The sequence below is a fragment of the Panicum virgatum genome, chromosome 9N (assembly GCF_016808335.1).
Source record: "Panicum virgatum strain AP13 chromosome 9N, P.virgatum_v5, whole genome shotgun sequence".
Classification (NCBI taxonomy): Eukaryota; Viridiplantae; Streptophyta; class Magnoliopsida; order Poales; family Poaceae; genus Panicum; species Panicum virgatum.
The window spans coordinates 57,298,235-57,312,315 of NC_053153.1; the positions used below are offsets into that span (position 1 = coordinate 57,298,235).

Here is a 14,081-nt window from a genome sequence, read left to right on the forward strand (position 1 = left end):
GCCTACTTTTTGCTCCATCCGATAGACTACTACGATTCGACTTCAGCCCATTTGTTACGTGGTTGGGCTGTGTGTGGGATCCTGCTAGGAAGGTACTGAATGGCCCATTCAATTTAGGATTATATTGCACTAATCTTCTCTGCTAAATCAGCACACTGAAGAAGTTAAAACATGATAAGTCAGCGGCAGCGACCAGCGAAGCTAAGGTATCCGAATGAAATCTGTATGCTTCTATAACAATCTTTCCACACGTCTCAAATTTGTGGTGACTAGGTACTGATGCCAATCTGCCACACTCTGGCAGATTAGGTAAGGACAGTGGCGACCATTTTCTGAAATGTAAGTTTGCAAGAAATACGGCCACGAACTGTTAGTCTGCTCATCAGCCAGGTACCGCCCAAACCACCCTAACAAGAGTGAGTTAAAGAAACAGTAGTTGATAGGAGAGAGGTTTCATAAGTATAAACTGAGCTTAAGTGAACCGAACCTGGGCATGAGTTACCGTGTTTCTGACAACCGCATTAGTTGGCGCTGAATTCAGAAGTATATATCTAGGCATATATCTACATAAGTCTCTTGCTTTTTCCACAGTATGGGCTATCCATGATGATGCAATGAAATATAGAGTGATTAAATAGAAGACTCCTGATGATGATTCAGGCAATAAGATTGCAGCCAGAGTTGCATGAACAAACTTAAGGACTACAGCCTTCCAGCATCTGCCAGTAATTAAAGCAAGAATTCCACTGCCCATATCAAATAATATCTGCCAGCATTTTATAATCCTACTAAACAGTGGTCCTGCTTTCTGCTTTAGGATTAAACATGTCATTTATCCTCTCCTGTTCCCATAATTCAAGAATTTCTGATGCTGATGGCACCTCTCTGAATGAACTGTCACCATAAGAACTCATGGAGTCAAGTACATCAATTGCAGATACCTGTGTACCCCAATGCCCAAGATCACATTTCCCATGTATGTTTTCCAAGCTTGGGCGGATTAATGAAATGGCCCTGCTCATGACAGCAGCAACACCTAATTGAGGGATATCTCTATCGGAATCAGGGACATCAAGAAGTTCGTCAGTGCACAAGTTCTTGCAAGTGTCAATGAGCTGATCCTGTTCTGTCAGATCGCTACTTGAATTTTTGCCTTCATTCTGTAGCGATGAGAGTGCACGCTGTTGAGTACTGGTACCATCAACCAGCAAATATGTGTCCTTCAATGATGTTGTCTCACATTGCGACTGCAGTGCTCTTACTAAACTATGTAAGGGATCTGCATTGGCAGTACCACAGGTATTGACGTAATATATAAGGTCCTGAAGAGCATCAATGCTAAATTGATGCACATTTTGCTGTAGTATGTTAGCCCACTCCTCTTCATTGATCTTGATCGAAGCCTCAGTCAAAACATTCAAGAGTTGCTGAATCCTTCCATAATCACTTTGAGCAATAGACTGACATATCAATTCAACAATCAACCACACATCAGGGATTTCTCCTCTTTCAAGTACTGAGTCAAGTGCATGCTCCAGCAAATATGACTGCACACAAAATCATAAAGAGAAATAATTCCCATTTTGGCCACTCTTAGAATAAAAGAAATTTACAGTTACTTTTGCGTGAAGTTGTAAGTATTTAACATGTCTCCTTTCAGTTGAACTTTATATTATAGAAAACTCCTAAGATGAAGTCTGGCGATAATAATGCAGATACCAAGGTGGCTTTGAACATGACACATTCCCTTGGATGCAGGCTAGACATGTTTATGTTATTTGGTTGAAAATTTATTGACACAGGCTATAACAATCAGATATCAGTTGAACAGAATTCATGGAGAGCATAACTTTGTATACGCTAAAAAAATGTAAAGAAAGGTTTGTGTTAGCGAGGCTTATAGTGGGCCGGCCTTTGGGCCTTGGCGCCCAGCCTAGGCGGCTAGGGTTTTAGATGGGTTATGGTAATTGATCTCGATTAGGCAAGGATCTCAGTTGATTGGGTGTGTTCTATAAACCCTAGATACCGATCCTTGCCTATATAATGTACCCCATGTACTCTCGTTAATCAATCACCAATTTCCCGTGCCATATTTGCTTTCATGGTATCACGAGTCCGGGTCTTCTTCCCGGTTCGACTTCCGCTGCCCTAGCGCGCCGGCACCTCGCCACGCAGCGCCCGCGCGCCGGCTTCCCGCCGTGCTGCGCCCACCTCCACTGCGCGCCCCCAGCCTCTCCCATGGCTGGGCCCTCCCCTGCCGACGCCGAACAGGCGGCCGCCGCCGCCAAAGCCGCCGCCGATGCAGCCGCCAAGGAGAAGGCGGCCGCCGACGCCGCTGCTAGGGAGAAGGAGGCTGCCGATGCCGCCGCGCATCAGGCACGCGCCGCTGCTCTTCAGCGCGCCGTCGATGCCGAGGCTGAAGCGGCCGCCGCCACCAAGAAGCGGGACGCTGCCGCCCAGCGGATCCAGGCCGCCCTGGATCGCGCGGCCGCCGCCCGCGCCGAGGCTGGCGCCCCACTGCAGCGTCCCCCAGAGCAGAAGGACGGTGACTCTCCCCATCTGCAGCACCACGACTTCCACTCCGCCATGATGCTGCACGAGGCTGCCGCCATCCTCAACCTCCACGCTCAGGCTGTCTCCATCCAGAACATCCGGAGTCTGATCACGACCGTCCTCGACGTCAACTCCAGCAACTACGTGAAGGGAATGAGTCTCTATACTTGTGGTCTTTGTGGGGCTGTACTTGTAGTCCTGTGTGGGGCTGCAGCATCTCATTTTCTGCAGCACACACTAGCACCATTGCTGCTCTAGAGGACAGCATCTTGGACTGCTTTAGCATCTAGATAGGACAGCAGTTAGTCCTTTCATTTGGCATCTTAGACTAGGAGTAGAATATGCCTCAGTATTGGCTGCCCTGCAGCTGTGTATAAATGTGTTGCCTCCCCTCCTGTTGGATGGCATGGCATTGTGAGTGTGAATGAAGAAAAATCCAGAAAACTTCCCCAACTTGAGTGTCATCCTCTCAGCTCAATGAGAGTGAAAATTGAGCTGCTAACATCTGGTATCAGAGCCGTACTTTCCTGTAGACTGGATATCTCCTGTTCTTCTCCCTCCCAAGCACCAGTGGTAGCTGCTGCAGCACCAGTAGCTGCTGGTGCAGCAGCAGCAGTTAGCGCAGCAGCACCTGCAGCAGCCCCTCTTCCACCTTCCTCACCCGAGCGGACGAGCAGCAGCTCGTCTGAGGCTGCGTCTTCTCCACGCAGCAGCCCCTTGGAGGCGCGCCATGTCCGACGCACTGTCTCAGCGCTCGGTCGCCTCGAGCGCACGGCGTTAGCGAGATGCCGAGCTCGCCGCGGCAGAGGGGCGCAGGCGAGCGACGGCACAAGCCGCTGCAGCAGCGGCGAGGGCGGCCAGGCTGGCTGCAGCGGAGCTGGCGGCGGCCAGGGCGGAGGTGGAAGCAGAGGCGGCGGAGGATGCAGCGCGTGCGGCGGAGGTCGCGGTTGAGACCTTGCGCGACAGCCTCAGCGGCTCCATCGCCAGCGACACCACCGCCGACGGAGACCTTGAGGAGTTGGAGAGGGAGAGAGGGCGGGAGTGGACCGCGCGGTGGGCAGCAGCCCGCCCCGCCGGCGGCGACCTGGAGGGTGGCGCGCCCGGCAACGGTCTAGGGGGCCGCGCACCCGGCGGCGGCCTGGAGGGCGGCGCGCCTGGCGACGGTCCAGGGGGCCGCGCACCCGGCGGCGGCGGCGGCGCCCCCGGCTACCACGGCCTCCAAATTGTATATGCAGGTGTTAGTGGTTGGAGACAAGGTGCTTTGTGAAGGTGATTGGTTATCACTGAATGGATCAACCGGAGAGGTTATTTTCCAAATTAACCAGGCCCCTAAGATAATGATAGAGTTAACTCCTTTTTTACCCTGACCAGAAAGCATGTTGCTAACTCCTCCCCACCAATCCACAAAGCAGATATCAGCTAGCTGTGGTGCTGCAGCTTGTAACCCAAATTGCTGCAAGATGATGAACCAGAATTGCCGGGTGAAGACACAAGAAACCAGCAGGTGGTCTATTGTTTCTTCAATTTGATCACAAAGTGGACATTTTGGTGGATGGTTAAGGCCTTTTTTAGCAAGTCTGTCTGCTGTCCAGCATCGATTATGGGCAGCAGTCCACAAAAAGAACTTGCATTTCCCCGGAGCCCAGCTTTTCCAAATTCTCTCCAAGGGTCGAATTGGGTGGCACCAATGAAAAGAGCCTCATATGCTGATTTGGTGGAATAAAGACCAGAGGCTTTGAACTTCCAAATATGTAAATCTTCCACCTCTGGCTGTAGCTCAACATCTGAAAGAAGCTCCCAAAGATGAATGTATTCAATCAGAACCTGCACACTCAATGCTCCTCTAATATCTGAAATCCACCTTCCATCAGTTATAGCATCGAACACTGTTCTTTTCCTTGCTCTTACTGCTACTGCACTATATAGATGTGGCAGGGTTTGTTTTAGGCTTTGGTCAAGCAACCAGCCATCTGTCCAAAAACTAGTGTTTTTTCCATTTCCAATTACTGTTTTGACAGCCATTGCAAAAAGGACTGGACCTGGTGTTGGGCCTGAATTGGGAAAAAAAGACCATGCCTTTTCAGGTTCAGTTTTCTGCAGCCATAGCCACCTAAGTTTTAGTGCCCATCCCAGTGCAGATGCACTGGCTGGAAGGAAAAATGGTGCTGAAGGCATTTTGTTGTGCAGAACTGAACACATGGTTGGTACAATGCTTTATGTTACACTTGCAGGAATATTATATGATTAATGACTAGTGTAGTGTTGTCACTGCATCTTTCGTTTCTGCTCCAGTTCTTTTCTTCTGACGAGAGGATTAAGGCCATGAGACAGATGATAATGGCAGATACTGCTGAACAGAGGCAAGAAGCATTAGGCCTTCTCCTGCCATATCAGAAAACAGACTTTGAAGGGATTTTTCGTGCAATGGATGGTATGTGATAACAAACATGCATTTGCGTTTGATTTCACAGTTGTGCAAGTTTCATTAACAGATTTGATAGCTGCAATAATACTCTTATCTTCTGTTCAAGTTGACTGCTTAATGCATCTGCAATATTGTCATATCTGAACATTGATAAAAATTGATCTATGTAGTGAGCTCCCAAGTTAATTATTTCCACTGCTAAAATTTTGTCACATGGACCCCTATGCATTGAAATGAGTTTGAAGCGTAAAGTTAAATTGCATATCCAGCGGGAGACTATTGCATTCATGCTTGTTTTCCAGGCCTTCCTGTAACTATTCGGCTCTTGGATCCTCCACTTCATGAGTTCCTTCCAGAGGGTAACATCGAGGATGTTGTCCACATGTTGTCTTGTCACACTAAGTCTACTCATGAGGAAATCCTTGCAAGGGTTGAAAAACTTTCTGAAGTGAACCCGATGCTGGGTTTCCGTGGGTGCAGGTCAGTTATTCATGTTGTTCTCGCTTGCATCATGCGTTTGCTAACCAGCCATTTCTAATGTAAAAGGGCAGCGCTATTCCGATTCATTAAATTTCGCACGAAAGTAGATGATTTGCACTTGTCATATAGTCTTTATTTTATGTCCCACACCGGCACTTCTGATGTTGAATTTGCTTCATATTTTTAGACTTGGTATATCATACCCAGAATTGACGGCAATGCAAGCCCGTGCTATCTTTGAAGCTGCTATTGCTGTGAATGACCAAGGTCTCCAAGTTTTCCCCGAGATAATGGTTCCTCTTGTTGGAACACCTCAGGTAGATTGTAGTTTTTGGTGGTGTTTGACATAAATAGGGGATTGATTAGAGAACATAATAGTGTAATGCTATGAAACTTCAACGTTTAGGATGTATTATTTTTTTTCTATATATATGCATAAGAGCGGGCCTTTTCCATTTTTTGAAAAAAGATATCCATATATCCTGGGCTGCACCTTTTTCTAGTTAAGGTAGATGCATCTTGCCTTATGTTTCTGTTTAGGTTCAAAATGTTTGAACTATAGCATGGATCGATCAATTGCAGCAACTTTTAACCCCAAGAAAACTAATATTTGAGTGATGCTTTTTCAGGAACTTGGCCAACAGGTGAGCGTGATCCGTCAAGTTGCTGACAAGGTTTTTACCAATGCAGAAACAACTATTAGATACAAACTTGGGTCCATGATCGAGGTTCCGAGGGCAGCTCTTATAGCTGATGAGGTAAATGGACATGAACCTTGTAGTCTACTTGTGTATGGGTCCTTAGGAGGTCTGTGGTCAACAAGAGCTTGAAAGAGCACACAGCTATGTTATAACAAATATAAATATTTTTTTTCATTTTGCCTATCATGAATCCTGATGTATATTTCTGTGAATGTGATTACAATGGTTGACAGATAGCAGAGCTGGCAGAATTCTTCTCATTTGGGACAAATGACCTCACACAGATGACATTTGGTTACAGCAGGGATGACATTGGCAAGTTTCTCCCAATCTACATGTCACAGGGTATTCTCCAGCATGACCCATTTGAGGTAAGCTTTACTGCCTGATTAAGACCTCTTAAACTAGTCGCAATCCGATATGCATTATGTTCTATTTTCTGTTCTCCCTGTATTGTTAAAACACAATGTGGTTTCAAGTCTTGGTTCAATAAGGTTGCTTTTGGATCGTCAGGTGCTCGACCAGAAAGCAGTTGGAGAGTTGGTTAAGATTGCCACTGAGAGGGGCCGAAGTTCAAGGCCTGATTTGGAGGTAATGAATTAGCTCATATATCATGATATATCAGAAATAAGATGATGTACCATCCGAACTCCTTTTTAAATTTCCTCATATTGAAAGGTAAATTTTTCCTTTGTTATTTAAATTGGTGCGTTTTGGGTTGGAAATTGTATTGGCAGGTGGGCATTTGTGGTGAACATGGTGGCGAGCCTTCTTCAGTTGCATTTTTTGCGAAGGCTGGACTGGACTATGTTTCTTGTTCGCCTTTCAGGTTAGGCACTACTATATCTTGATGAATACATCGCTGGAATGAGACACAGTCAAATTGAACCTTTTAGAATTAATACATCTTTTCGCAACAGAATGGTGTGCAGTATGGTACTGACTAGTAACAAGATGGTGCAGATGTGGCATGAGTTTGAGTTTCCTAGCTTATAAATTCAAATTTTGTAGTTTTCTGTTGATATATCTCCTCAGTTTTACGGTTTTTATGTTTGTGTTAATTGGTTTCTTTGAGATGTTCGGTAAGCTTAGGCTTTATTAAGTGACATGTGGCGTACAAAAATAGAGGAGAAAAAAGGCACCAGTTGCGCGTTGCCTTGGTGTATGTCATTTCGTTGTTTCTCATGTGTTCTTGTAGGGTATACTAACTCCCACATACTTTAGAACAACTGCCAATTGCTAACGGGGCTGTGTTTCGATTCACACACACTTGAATGAATTTGATGACACATAAATTTGGATGCAGGGTCCCAATTGCAAGGTTAGCCGCAGCACAGGCGGTCCTCTGATGAGCGTGAATTTGTGAAGTTCCTCCGCAAGCAGTTGTGTTGGTGCGTCCTGTAGATAAATAATGCACAGATGGGCACCTCTTGAATGGTCGCTTGAGAGGCGCACGGTGTATCTAGTAACTTGTAACTTCGTAAGGCATGTATGTGTCTGAAAACGTTGGGATGCCAGCGTGTCAATGCCAACAGGTTGTACAATAGATCGTTTGCCTGCGGTGCTTGTTGAGTAGTATGATGTCATCATTTACACAGGATTAAAATGAGTTTCAGAAAGCATAAAACGGAGTGTAACCTATGTTGCTTCCAAAACGAAAGAATTACACATCATCCTGCAGGTGGTGAATAACATCAGATGCGCCTGCCTCCTTAAACACTGTACTACCTATTGAAGTAATCAGGGATCTATCCCTTCCACTCTCCTGCGCCAACTCTCATCCCTTCTCTATCTAATGTCCGGCCAGGGAACCAAGCCTAACATTTTTTTGATATTCAGAGCAAGGTTGATGGAATGACTAAATGGCTAGTACAAATGAAACGAATCCACAGATTGATGGATGCCCTAACCAACCGGGAGTAATCACCGATTAACTTCCAAAGGGGAGACCTAAAGTAACAAGTATACTTTGCCTTAATGCACGTTTGCTTGGTAATAGACACTGATGAAACAGCAATACTATGCTTCAGAAATCGGAAGTAGAGAAACGCTTGAACCTTGTTAAAAACTGGCAGAATTTTTTTGTATCTTTTGGTCATGGAGTATACCTTAGCAGGAAACACTACAGATATCACAGCTGGCCACCATGAATGGCGGACATTTTTCTGCCAGCAAAGACATGAATTCTTATGTCTGCCTTACCTATCATTATCAACCTTCTGAGAATAATATCCTAAGAAGGGAGAGCTCCCCAAGTCCCCATCCCCAAATCTATCACAAAGTCATGACATTTCGGGGGTCCCTTCATCAGGCAAAGATTGCAGTTCTGTTCATTGGATCAGTGGTAGCTCCATGGCCACATGCCTATATGGAGCAGATTCTCTTGCGTGTAGTGCCTCCTTGCCAGTGTTGGTGAGAGATTATCCTGAAGTCCCTTCCCTTCTTGACGCCGAGTCTTTCATGATTGTTTCAGTGACTTGGCCCACAGTCAATCAGCACTCAAGCTTGCCTGCACGCTAGGACTTCGTTCCAAAAAGACATTGCTGAAGCATCAATCTTGACTGTAAGTTCTCTCATCTTAAGTTCTTTAGTACTAAGAAAAAGCCGGAGCTGAATTCCTGTATGCGATTTTCATAACTTCAAGTGAGGGCATCTCACTCCAGGGTTTTTGAGTAAACATCAGTACCCGTCTATGTATTCAACAAAATGGATGAAATCTGACGAAAGAAGTGCATGTTGATAACATAGCATGCACACTGACACAGCTAACAAATGGAAACAAATACAATTAGTCAAAAGCAAGAAAAACTTAACTGAATATGCAACCTCTGTATAGATAGTTAAACACAAAATAAGGGCCAGAAAAACAGGTGAGTTACACAAGCCGCAGCTACATTCTTAAATTTGGGGACAACTGGCTGTAGGCATCCATGTCACTTGAGGGTAACTATCGTTGGCCTCCGCACTGCAAATTATGCTTCTAGGCTTGAGCAGCCAGTGAATCCTTGAGAAATGGAACATATGGAAGATAGGGAAGAAATGGGCGGTTATACAGATGCTCTTTGAGATTGCTAACAGATACTTTACCACGATCCATGTCATACGATATCAGCAAATCCTTGCACCTACAAACAAAGAAAACCAAATTGCTTTCTGGATGAATCGCAACCAAAGCGTAGTCCCTCTCAAACATTAGATTCTTCTCCCCAAAAATCTGTGCAGTGCTAATGTTGTACTTAAATATCCATTCACCACTGTCGTAGTCCTCAAGAATCCAGACTGACAATTTTGAGGTATCACCAACCCTCATATTTATGTGATACAATCGCCCTTGAGACTGACCGATAAATGCAAGAGGACCTCTACAAAAGCAAGAGACAGTCATAGGTTCCAGCAAAGGAATGGTCCTCCATTTCTTCCCCTTTGTGTCCACTGCCAATATCTTTAAATCATAGGTCAGCAGATGCAACATTCCATTGAGAAAAACACCTCCTCTATCGACTAACTGAAGCTCGTCGCCCCAACCATTCCCTATGCAACTCCATGCACCTGTCTCCGATGAGTAGATATTCACATCACCGATGTATCCATAATCCTCATCCGCGTCTGTAATTTCAAACACTTGGAAGTGGGGGGAGATGGCTGGGTCAAAAACAAAATGGTACTTCAAAGCAATGCTTTCATCAACAGAGTCCGGCACGACAACCCATTTCTCTGTCGCAGGATTGCACACAACAAGATCACATTCATCCCTTGGGGAGACCTTCCAGCAGAAGCAGAAAAGAAGGCCATTGCAGCAGATCTTTGGAATAATCGACCTGTAGGAGGCCATGAAGGTCAACGAGGGGTCTGAAAATGGCTCTTCGTCCCTCACGATGTCAACGAAATCGGGGAGTGTTCTGACGGGGTCCTCGGGGGTCCACCTGTCGCTGGGGTAGAAGAAGCCGGAGAGCGTCTGAGGGATCTTCTTGCGGTGCTCGGGGTTGGTGATTAAACCGTACCAGTGCCAGGAAACGCCCTTGAAGCGGCAGATCGATTTAGCCGGAAGCCTCGACAGGATCTCGACGATGAGGTCGTCGGTGAGGTCCGCGGCGGCGCAGGCACTCTTCTTGGGACTACCCATCAGTGCGCAGGTCAATCTGAGAAATGGGGATAAATTGAAACGATGAATGCAATTCAGATCACTAGATCAGAGAGATAAGTGCAGGGATGGATGAAAAGAAGGAAGGGCGAGCCGGAGGAAGAAGCGTACCAATCTGCCGGCGAAGGGCACTGGGCACCCTAGAACTGTGGCGGAGTGGAAGTTGCGGCTGGTGAGAGACGGTGGTGGTGGCTTCGACGCTGGCCGTGGCGGCGTTGCGAACGGGTCGGGCTTGGCTCTGTGAATTTACCCTAAACTTTGTCCCTATTATATATCAAAAAGAATTTGATATTTTGAATTATCAAATAAAATCTGTATGAATTTTTTTATGGATAGATGCTAATTTAGGACACGAATCTAATAAATCTAATTAATACATAATTTGCTACAATGATGTAGTAATTCTCTGCTAATTATGATTTAATATAACTTATTAGATTCATGTTGCAATTTAGCTCTGAAAATTTGTAATTAGTTTTGTAATTGAATTTTATTTAATATTTTTAAATATCTAATTTTTTTAATATGATATGGAGTAGGATCTTAAATTTAATCGCTGAATCTAAACAACCTAGGCAGATATATATATATAGAGAGAGAGGGGGTCAGGCAACTATATGGACCATGGCTGAGGGCAGATGGGCTTGTAGCCCATCTCTCCGTCCACGGCGTGGGCTCGTGTTACAGTACAGCCTATTTCAGTGCTTCCTAACGTGGGGCGGTTTTTTCTTTTTTATATTTAAAAAATAAAATTTCAAAAATATATATCTGTTTTGGAAAATTTCAAAAATATACCCCGGTCGCCCTATGGGGGGCGACAGGGCTCAAATGTAATTTTTTTTTTCTTCAAATTTGCAACGAAGTCTCTGGAGAAAAAAAAAAGAGGGGGCCTGTCGCCCCCCCCCCAACGGGCACGGACATGGACATGGCCCTCGGAGCTTTTCATGTCACTAGAATACTAAAAAGCACACATGTAATTAATATAACGATAAGAAATAAGAACTAAGAAATGCATTACGTAATGTGAACCACAAAATTTTACGTCATAATACAACGATAATGAAACACACATCACACATGCAGTGGCATGTCAGAACCCGTTGCAAACTACGGTAAACAGATTCCGGACTAACCTAACATGCCTTAGTCAATTAAAAAAACAGAACAAACACAACGATGCAGCATGTCACTAGCACTAGGGTAGTCCTAGTAGCCGTACCCCCACGTAGCAAACTGCGTTGAGCCTTCTCCGCAGTATCCACCCATTGCAGGTGGTGCAGGCGGTGGTGCCGGAGGCGCAGGGCCCTTCTTCTTGTGACAAGAGCAGTTGCAGTAAGAAATAGTGCATGGTTCATCCTGTGAACCGGCTGCATTGCTGGTATCATCAACTTCGTCGTCTTTGTTACCCTCGCTCACTTCCTCATAATGGTTCACCTTGCATTCCAGATCAAAGATCTTTATCTGGAGGTACTCGATGAACTCCTTAACAGAATCAATTGGTGCAGGATCTACCCACCTAGTAAAATCACAGTTTTCTGGAGCATCGGAAGACTGCAAAACAAATTTCATGTAAGGTGTCTCATTGAAGATAAAGAAATGAAACAACCGAGTATTACTCATGCGTGTGGACATTTAAAGAAACGCCGACCGCCATCCATCCCGTCGGTGCACATCTGCACTAAGCAGTCCTCACCATGTCTGCATTTTGGCCACGGTTCTCTACGGTTATCGTATCGTCGAAGAGGAGTTTCATTGGTAAATTCACTCTTGTGCTGTGGCGGAAACTCAAACACTAGTTCCGGAAAGGAATCAGGTCCAAGAGGCCCCTCCCATATTATGGGGTCTCCCTTTCTTCCCCCTTTTCCTTTCCCAAAACTATAGTAATTCTTCCCGCAAGACCCACCTCCAGACATTGGGTATACAATGAGGTTTGGTGTTTGAGTTGTGTTGGGAGTTCACAAACTTGGGAGTATTTATAGGCGCACAAAGGTCTGATACCCGAAGTGTGGAGTGTAAATGCACCTAAAAAACCTATATGACAACACAGTGAAGAGGCTAGCTGACCTAACACTGAAAAGGCTAGATTCGATTCTCAAAATGACTACTCGATGCATCTCTATGCATGCAGACTCACATCACTGCATTGCTGCCGCTCGGTCGATCGCGCCTAGATGCCGCCTTCCCCACTACACGCCACAGACCTTCGCTGTATAATGACAGGTCCGTCGTCCTCGCCAGATAGACTGCTTTGAAGGTGAGCTGGTGTGATTGCCGTGTTGTCACATCTTTTTGAAATGGTGGAAGAGCACTTCACATCTTTTGTCACGTATGTCTGGGCAAAGAATGCGACATTTGGAAAACCCGTGATCGCCGTGCTGAGCAGTGGCAACCTGTGATCTCTTGGGATCTCTCAGCAGCAGACACCGCAGCCCCTTTCGCGTCCTGAGCGACAGGTGAGGTCTCCGGATGCTTTTTAGTATTCTAGTGTCATGAAAATGTGTGCTTTTTAGCAGCAGACCCCGATGTATTTCTTAGTTCTTAATTCTTATTGTTATATTAATAAAATGTGTGCTTTTTAGTATTCTAGTGACATGAAAAGCTCCGAAAATATTAAGGACAAGTTCAAAGATTTCATAGACTCCTGGCTACAACTGCAAATTAATGGTAAAGGCTACAACACACAGAGTTAAGCTCTCAACTTAAAACATAAACAACTAATTGCAGTGGCATGTGTACGCGACAAGATAATTTCTTGTTGCATCTAAACCTACCATGCCTTATGGAATGTAAAATGCCGAGATTACATGGTACTACTCTACTGAGTGCACCTAGGATATTTGCCCTTCCTAATTGCTTCGGGCCCGGCTTCCTTCGCACGGCGTGCCCTCTCTCGCTTTCTCTCCCTGTCAGCTTCACGTTCGGCCGCCGCCTTACGATCCACCTCCTCCATCCTCTTGCGGATCTCTTCTTGCTCTATCTTGCGCTTCTCCTCTTGCTGTTCTTCGTGCTTTATTCGGTGCCAACGTTCTGCAGCCCATCTTGCTTTTTGTTCCACAATGTCCTTTGCCTGCTGCGACTGCACGGTGTCGAACCACTGCATAAAATCATAAAGAGGCGGAGGAGACTTTGTCCAACACAAGTTAGAATCATAACTCAATGTTAGGTCACAGAGAAAAATAGCGTATGTTGTCCTGCTACCTTGGCCCGGTCTTTGCCGTATCGCTTAGGTGGATCATATTCGTAGTTCTCACACATAAAGAACCTCATGCCGTAGTCATCTCCTAAAACCTCAGATTGCATGAACTTGCATAACGAACCGCAGAAGCACATTGGCACATCAATTCCTTCGCGTACGGTGGCTTTACACTTGCTCCACGGAATGTAGGTTGATCCTGACGAAGACATTGGCGCTATAGTATGGTGCGCCAAATAAAAAACAATGATTTAAGCAATGCACATATCGTATACCAAATCGATGCGTGAAAATATAGGTACTGTCATAATTCTATTGTCTTATACTGCAATATCAATAAGGTACTGTCATAATTCTATTCTAATGTATAATTATTTTATTTGAAAAAGTCTGTAATAGTACTCAAATTGTAATACTAAACTAGTGTTTTAAAGCATCAAATCTAATTCAGCTAATCTGCTAATTAAATTAAATTGTTATACAATATCAACGCATTTATATAGAAGTTACCGGTAGATCACAAGTGCGGAATTCGGCAGAGCTTCGCCGCTTCCCTTCTCCTCACCCCTCTCTTTTTTTGGTTTTGTT

General features: G+C 45.2%; 2 protein-coding genes across 2 annotated transcripts; one reads left to right on the plus strand and one right to left on the minus strand.

The window, feature by feature from the left end:
• The first annotated feature begins 2,238 nt into the window (after nucleotides 1-2,238).
• On the plus strand, nucleotides 2,239-7,619 carry LOC120689161 (pyruvate, phosphate dikinase 2-like). The gene is made up of 10 exons (XM_039971485.1): nucleotides 2,239-2,710; nucleotides 4,572-4,753; nucleotides 4,846-4,984; nucleotides 5,281-5,458; nucleotides 5,646-5,775; nucleotides 6,088-6,216; nucleotides 6,393-6,530; nucleotides 6,673-6,750; nucleotides 6,897-6,988; nucleotides 7,466-7,619. Exons 1-10 carry the CDS (start codon nucleotides 2,239-2,241, stop codon nucleotides 7,506-7,508), a joined length of 1,581 nt encoding a protein of 526 aa, XP_039827419.1. The 3' UTR covers nucleotides 7,509-7,619.
• Nucleotides 7,620-8,217: 598 nt separating this feature from the next.
• LOC120692512 (F-box protein At5g07610-like) lies at nucleotides 8,218-10,536 on the minus strand. The gene is made up of 2 exons (XM_039975845.1): nucleotides 10,412-10,536; nucleotides 8,218-10,298 (listed from the first exon to the last, which is right to left on the minus strand). Exon 2 carries the CDS (start codon nucleotides 10,280-10,282, stop codon nucleotides 9,140-9,142), a length of 1,143 nt encoding a protein of 380 aa, XP_039831779.1. The 5' UTR covers nucleotides 10,283-10,298; nucleotides 10,412-10,536; the 3' UTR covers nucleotides 8,218-9,139.
• Between the last annotated feature and the right edge of the window lie 3,545 nt (nucleotides 10,537-14,081).

Excerpts from the sequence above, each read along its gene's own strand:
- LOC120692512 (XM_039975845.1), bottom strand. The coding sequence starts at position 10,282 with ATGGGTAGTCCCAAGAAGAGTGCCTGCGCCGCCGCGGACCTCACCGAC.
- LOC120689161 (XM_039971485.1), top strand. The coding sequence starts at position 2,239 with ATGGCTGGGCCCTCCCCTGCCGACGCCGAACAGGCGGCCGCCGCCGCC. Across the intron at positions 4,985-5,280 it reads GATTTTTCGTGCAATGGATG|GCCTTCCTGTAACTATTCGG; the intron begins GTATGTGATAAC and ends CTTGTTTTCCAG. Across the intron at positions 6,989-7,465 it reads GTTTCTTGTTCGCCTTTCAG|GGTCCCAATTGCAAGGTTAG; the intron begins GTTAGGCACTAC and ends ATTTGGATGCAG.